This window comes from Larus michahellis, chromosome 8 (assembly GCF_964199755.1).
Source record: "Larus michahellis chromosome 8, bLarMic1.1, whole genome shotgun sequence".
In the NCBI taxonomy this organism is placed as follows: Eukaryota; Metazoa; Chordata; class Aves; order Charadriiformes; family Laridae; genus Larus; species Larus michahellis.
Genome location: NC_133903.1, coordinates 47,132,823 through 47,139,083, shown reverse-complemented (window position 1 = coordinate 47,139,083; position 6,261 = coordinate 47,132,823). Strand labels below are relative to the sequence as shown.

Sequence of the window (6,261 nt, the reverse complement as noted above, 5' to 3'; positions counted from 1 at the left end):
CGGACGCCGAGGGGCTGCGGTGGTGCCCCGGTGCAGCCCCGTACCGGGTGCAGGAGCTGATAAAGGGGAGCTGCGGTGGGGACGGAGCAAGGCGGCACGCAGGGAGGCTGTTTGCCCACTGGCCTCCTGCCCCACTGCTAATCGCCCCGTCTTTCACCGCCGCCGCCACCGCCCCACAGCCCTCGTGCGCTGCCCCACAAACAGGGAGGTGGGGAGCCTCATGCTAAAAATGGGCTGAAGCAGCCCTGGAGAACACACACACACACACACCCCCTTCCCAAAACCACCCACCTTGGCCTCGCTTTTGAAATGGGGAGACTGAGGCACGGCTAGTGGATGCTCAAGGTGGGCTGGTGCCAAAGGCAGGGAGGGAGCGATGCTGGGGAAAGAGGGTGGCTGGAAACCCTCCCCCTCCCAGCCCACCCATGGCCCCCCACCATCCTCACGCACACAGGGACCGTGGGTGCATGACACGGGTGATGGGGATGCTCAGAGATGGGGGTGGCAGGACCCCCACCCCACCCAAACACCCCATTTGGGGTTCCAGGGGCTGATAGGGACATGGATACAACCCCCCCCCCCAGAGCCAGCCCTGCCCTTCAAGCCAAGCTGTTGCCGAGTCCGGGGCGAAGCGGTGTTGCTGAGCGAGCGGCGGTTGCTGCGGAGGGCAGGGCAGGTTTCGCCAGGCTAATGGTAGCCCCCGCCGCTCCCCAGCTGTTATGCAAACACTGGGCTGCTTGTTTCCAAGCTCAGCCGAGCAGGTGAGGAGCCACAGAGGAGGGAGGGAGGGCAGGCAAGCTGCAGGCAGGGCTGCGCTGCCTCCATGGGGCTCATGGGGCAGGGGGCAAGGCAAGGCAGCCCCCCACCCTGCTGCGCTCCCCCTCCCCAGCGGAAGGCTATTGAAGGTAGCACTGAGCGCGATTCCAGAAAATAATTAGTATCCAAGGTGAAAAATTTATTTGTTTTTCTTTACAGCACGGAGAGGGGCTCAGCCAAGAAATGGCAGGGGGTGGGGGGCAACCCTGGCCACCGCAGGGCCAGGGACTGACAGGGCTGTGCTTCATGCCAGGGCAGAGACCAGTCAGCGCCTCTTAGGGGACAACACGGTGACACGGTCAGGGCCGGCAGAAAATGAGTTGAGGGGGGTAGATACATCCCCGTTTGAGGACGTAGTTACCACCTACAACGCCTTAGCTGGGCACCAGCCCCAGTTCACTGGAGTGATGCTGGGGGAGGCGGGGTGGGGGGACACGGGCCAGCCCCAGTGCCAGCCCCTGGCCCTGCCAGCCCCCGCAGAGGGACACCATGGGCACAGCGTGGGAGAAACACAGCAGCCTGCAAGGGTTTATCAAGGCATCGCTGTGCCGCTGCCGGATCAGCAGCCCTGATCGGCGCCTGTGCCGCTTTATCTCCTGCTGACATCAGCCAAACAGGCCAAGCAGCTTCCCCCCGACCCCACTTCTAAAAAAAAAAAAAAAAGCCCCCAAATCTCTATGTACAGACTGAGTATGTCATATTGGTACAAAAATACACACACAAACTCTACGGATCCCAGCTCAGTAGATCAAAACACAGCTATAAATCACAGTGCGCAGGACAGCGTCAGGCCCAGGGAACGATGGTGTCCTGTCCCCCCACCACCCCCGAAGAACACGGCACGCCAGGGGCGCACCCTGGCAAGGTGAGGGGGGAAGATCATCCTCTTGCCTCACGGGGTCATTTCTGATCCAGATGGCAATACAGGTACATGGAAACCACCATGGCCGCGACCTGGGGGTGGCAAGAGGCAAGTCAGCCCCCCCCCAAGCGTTCCCCCCCAGCACAGGTTTGGGTCACAGCCCATAGCATCCATCCCCAGCGCACACAAGGAGGAAGAGCTGTGTGTGCCCAGGGAAGAAGGCTCAGTAGCCACATCTAGGGCAGATGGTGGTCCGTGGTGCTGTACCAGCCCCCTGCAGCCCCTCGGCCACCCAGGCTGGTCCCAGCCCCACCGCTCGCCTCCAGGTACAAGAGGAGGCAGCAGAGCTATGCTGAGGCACTCACCTCCAAGGCAGCGATGCCGGCTGCCACGCCACCCACCACACCTGCGTTAGTCTTGATTTCTGTCAAGATCTGATGGAAACAACCCTGTAGGAGGCAACCACGCGGGTGAGGATGAGCAAGGGGTAGCAATTCCCTAACCACCGGGGGGCTCAGCATCCCTGGAAAGGGGTTCTCCAGCCCAGAGCTACACAGCCATGGAGAAGGTCTGGAGGCTTCAGGGGGCAACTCAGCCACTTCTCAGGCCAAAACACAGAATCGGGGGGTGGGGGGGGGAGAGGAGGGGGAAGAGGCAGGGAAATAGCCCAAAAAGACGAAGTGGTGCCTGGGTTCATGCTCAGCTCCAGTCATGGACCCTTCTGCACAGCTCACTTTAGGACCAGAGCAATGGCAGCAGCTTTGCTTGTCTCCACAAGCCAAGGCCACCACAGGACTTAAAGCCCATGGGACTGCTACATCCAGAGCTGGGGCTGGAGCTACAGGACAGGTCTCCCTCCTCGTGCCAGGGCACACCCCAAGCCAGGCTCTGTCAGAAGGCTGGTGCGTCCGTACCGTGACATTGGTTTTTGCGGCAAGCATGTCATTGCAGGGCTGCTTGAAATCACAGCAGGCATCCGGGTAGACTTTGTGATGCTCATACCAGGTTGAGTTGGTGAAGTCTGTGTAGTTATTCAGGCCACAGCATTTGATCTAAGAGGGAAAGAGAGGAAAGGATGGGGAGATCATCCTGCAGGACTTCCTCCTGGATCAGACACGGACCCTGCTGTCCCATGGAGGGAGCACCCAGCTCAACCTAGCTCTGGAGGAAGTGCTCAAGGGCCTTCTTGGGACCAGTGTTTTGCCCCAGACTCCAGCATGTACAGCGCTCACCCCAGCAATGGGACCACTAGGTCCCAAGTAAGTAGGTCCCAGGCACCTGGGAAGCTGATGGGGTGGTGACAGCTCAGCACATCCAGGATTGCAGTGGTGTCCCCATTCCCATCCCAGTGGCCCACCCAGGTGTGCACCACCAAGCCTGTGCTGGGAGCATCCTGACACATAGATGGGGGCCCCAGGGCTCAATGCACCTCCTTCATGGTGGCATTCCAGACGTGCGTGAAGCTGTCATCTGTCCCATACTTCTCCTTCAGGAGAGGCGTCACCACGGCTGACAGCAGCGTCTCTGCCTGGAAGAAGGGGTAGAGAAACACCATCAGAGAAGGCCCTGGGGAGCACCACAGAGCCAGAAGTCCCCATACTGGTCTCAGCCTATAGAGAGGAGACCAATCAGACCCAGCATGGCCAGGAGCACATCACACCATGTCCCTTTGGCCCAAGGACAGCTTGGCCTCTTCCCCACTAACCAGTGCTTTACGGCACCGAGGCACTTATGACCAGTGAATCATCTGATAAGCAGCGTAACTGAGTGAGCCAGGAATGACGTTTGCCCTGCAGTTGACTTCTCCAGTGCCTAATGAGGCAAAGTGACCTTTCTCTCCAGGTGGTTTCTCAGGTGCCTAATAAGGGGTTGAGTTTGCTCAGCATGAAGCATTAGGGACTTCCTCTCCCATGTGGTTCCTACCATCAGAGGTGGAGAGGTGTCGAGCCTAGGCTGGCACTGGACGAAGAGGTTTGAAAGAAAGAAGCAGGCAAAACTCACACCAAACCCTCATTTCTTTAGGGCAATGGGAATCCCTGTTCCCACCACCCTCACCCCAGCCAGGGCACCCCAGCCTGCCCACATAGCTGGTGCCAGCAGGGACCAGCATCCCTTCCTCCTGCAGCAGTGCCCACCTCTCAGCTTCCCCACCCATGGGCAGCACCGCCAGCCACCCAAAGTCTCGTGTTTTCCCAAGGGGTAGGCCAGGTCCCAGATTAGCCCAACCCAAGAGTCAGATATGCTACTCACAAGACCTGTGTAGACCAGAGCCACCACGGCAGCAGCAATTTCAGCTATGAAGATGATCAGCACCACCGAGAAGAACTAGGACACAGCAAAGGCAGGGAGGTCAAAACACCAGCCAGAGTCCACAGGACCCCCCAGGAACCCATCTGCTTCCCAAGGGCCAGCAGGGCCCTCCCTCAGGGCTCAAGCCCTGTCTCACTGCTTTCAGCTCTGCTCCAAGGCAGAAGCAGTCCAACCTTGGGGTTCTCCCACCCTCTGTCTGAATGGGGCTGATCTCTCCAGACGTGGTCCAAGAGAGACCTCTGCTCAGCACCAGTTTCTGCTTCCCTTCACCCTTGCTCAGGGCAGACGTTGGGTCCAGCATGGCCTTTCCAAGGTCCACCCAGCATTCCACCACATGGGAACATCCAAGGAGGACACCTCCACAGAGAAATCTATCCCTCAGACCTCCCTCACCAGAAACCCAGTTCAAATGAGGCTTGATAAGGAGACGTCAGGTCCATACCATCATCAGGAGACACTTGCTGTCCTTCTGGGCACCATAGCACCCAAGGAAGCCGATCACCAGCAGAATGGCACCAATGACAATGAGGAAGTAGCCCACATACACAACCTGAACGACGGTAGAGGAGAGCCCTCCAAATATGTCCACAAATGACTGGTCATCCACTGCGACCCAGATGCCAACTCCCAGGAGGGTCCCGCCACTGAGCTGGGAGGAGAGATAAAAGTCAGCTCCTGAGCAGGAAGAGATCTGGGATTCGGGGAAGGTCCTGGCACAGGTATTTCTTCCCTATGCAAGTTTTCACCGTACCGAAGCAAGACTTTGTGACCACTGAGGGCAGCTCAGGGTGTTGCCACCGCAGGCTTGGGGTAGACAGTTGGGTCACTACCCCAAAACACACCCCACCGCCAGCACATCCCTGGCTGCAGCATCACAGCTGCTCCCTTTCCACGGCCCAAGGAGTTTCAGCGCCAGCAGCAAGCCAGGAAGCCCACCACACCCCCTTTCAGGTGGCCCCATTGCTCCCGCAGAGCCAAGGTTGTTCTCAGGAGCTCCACTACCCTTTGCCCTGGGCGGGAGAAGAGGCTGCGTGTGCTCTGGAGATCACCAACAGGCAAGACCACAGGTCGCTGCCACGCACACAGGTTGCTCCCCTACAGAGATGGGGCCTCCCCAGAAAGCCCCCCTGCACTGGGGCACCCAGCACCCCCCACCAGAGCTTCAGCACAGGGAAGGACACGGGTGGCTGACGCAACAGCCACTGCCCCCAGAGCCAAGCACAGTCCCCTGGGCTTTGGGCAGAGCTGGAGAGCGAGAGACCTCTGCAAGCCCAGGGGTTAAGTCCTCAGCTTGGGGCCAGCGACCAGATCTCGCACCCCACCAGGTCCCAGGAGCACGAGTCACCCACCAGCACCCAACTGCCCACATCACCCTCTCCGTCCCCCGCAGAAGGGGGTGTGGAGGGGCAGGAGAGCCCACACAGGCAGGCTTCACCCCACCTCCCCCCCCCAGGCCCACCTCAGGGTGCTCCCCAGGAGCTGCTCCCGCAGACCCCAGCCCCTCATCCCGGTTTCCTGGGGCAGCCAGGGAGGCTGCCAGGCTCCCCGCCCCCAGGCAGAGACAACCCCCGGGGCGCACTTACAAATATGGCCAGGTTGAAGAGGATCATCATGACCTTGATAAAGGTGAAGCACCCCATCTTTGCGCCTGGGGAGAGCCGAGAGAGGTTATCAGGGGGAGTCCCAACCCCGGTACAGCCGCTGCCCCCCTGCGATCGGGGCTTAGCGCCCCCCCCCGCCAAGCGGAGCCTGGGGGCTCCCCATGGGCGGGGGGTGGGGAACCCAGGGGGGTCCACTCCCCGAAACCGCCGAGCCCAGCCTACCTGAGTGGAGAGCAGGTCCCAAAACCCCGACCTAACCCGCCCCGACAGCACTGCCGCCCCCACCCCGCCGCCGCCGCCCTTTAAGCGGGTGCGGTCCCGGGGCCGCCCCCGCCGCCGCAGCACCCCCCCCCGCGGCCCGGCCCGGCCCGGCCCCCGCCGGGGCCACCCCCTGGGGATGGCGAAGCCACGCGTGTCCCCGGGTGCCTGGTGGCTTGCTGCCCTCTGCCGCCGGAGCCGCCCGCCCCGGGGAAGGCGGGTAGCTCGCCCGGCTGCTGCCCGCGCCCATCGCCGCGGCCTCTTGGCGTGTGTGGGGGATACGATGTCCCCGTTCCACCGCTGCTGTGAGCTGACAGCCCTTGAGGAGCCCACATGCGCATGTCCCCACCCGTCCCCAGCTGGGACCTCCAGGATGGAGGCATTGGAGGGCCAGGGTGTCTGTCCTGGGGGGCT

General features: G+C 61.3%; 1 protein-coding gene across 1 annotated transcript; it reads right to left on the bottom strand.

Moving 5' to 3' along the window:
• Positions 1-936: 936 nt before the first annotated feature.
• On the bottom strand, positions 937-5,900 carry TSPAN1 (tetraspanin 1). Its single transcript, XM_074597589.1, has 8 exons — positions 5,812-5,900; positions 5,572-5,636; positions 4,431-4,637; positions 3,929-4,003; positions 3,108-3,206; positions 2,593-2,730; positions 2,044-2,127; positions 937-1,770 (listed from the first exon to the last, which is right to left on the bottom strand). The coding sequence occupies exons 2-8, from the start codon at positions 5,626-5,628 to the stop codon at positions 1,717-1,719; spliced, it is 714 nt and encodes a 237-aa protein (XP_074453690.1). The 5' UTR covers positions 5,629-5,636; positions 5,812-5,900; the 3' UTR covers positions 937-1,716.
• Between the last annotated feature and the right edge of the window lie 361 nt (positions 5,901-6,261).

Excerpts from the sequence above, each read along its gene's own strand:
- TSPAN1 (XM_074597589.1), bottom strand. The coding sequence starts at position 5,628 with ATGGGGTGCTTCACCTTTATCAAGGTCATGATGATCCTCTTCAACCTG. Across the intron at positions 4,638-5,571 it reads TCTTCAACCTGGCCATATTT|CTCAGTGGCGGGACCCTCCT; the intron begins GTAAGTGCGCCC and ends CTCTCCTCCCAG. Across the intron at positions 2,731-3,107 it reads GGAATGCCACCATGAAGGAG|ATCAAATGCTGTGGCCTGAA; the intron begins GTGCATTGAGCC and ends TTTCCCTCTTAG.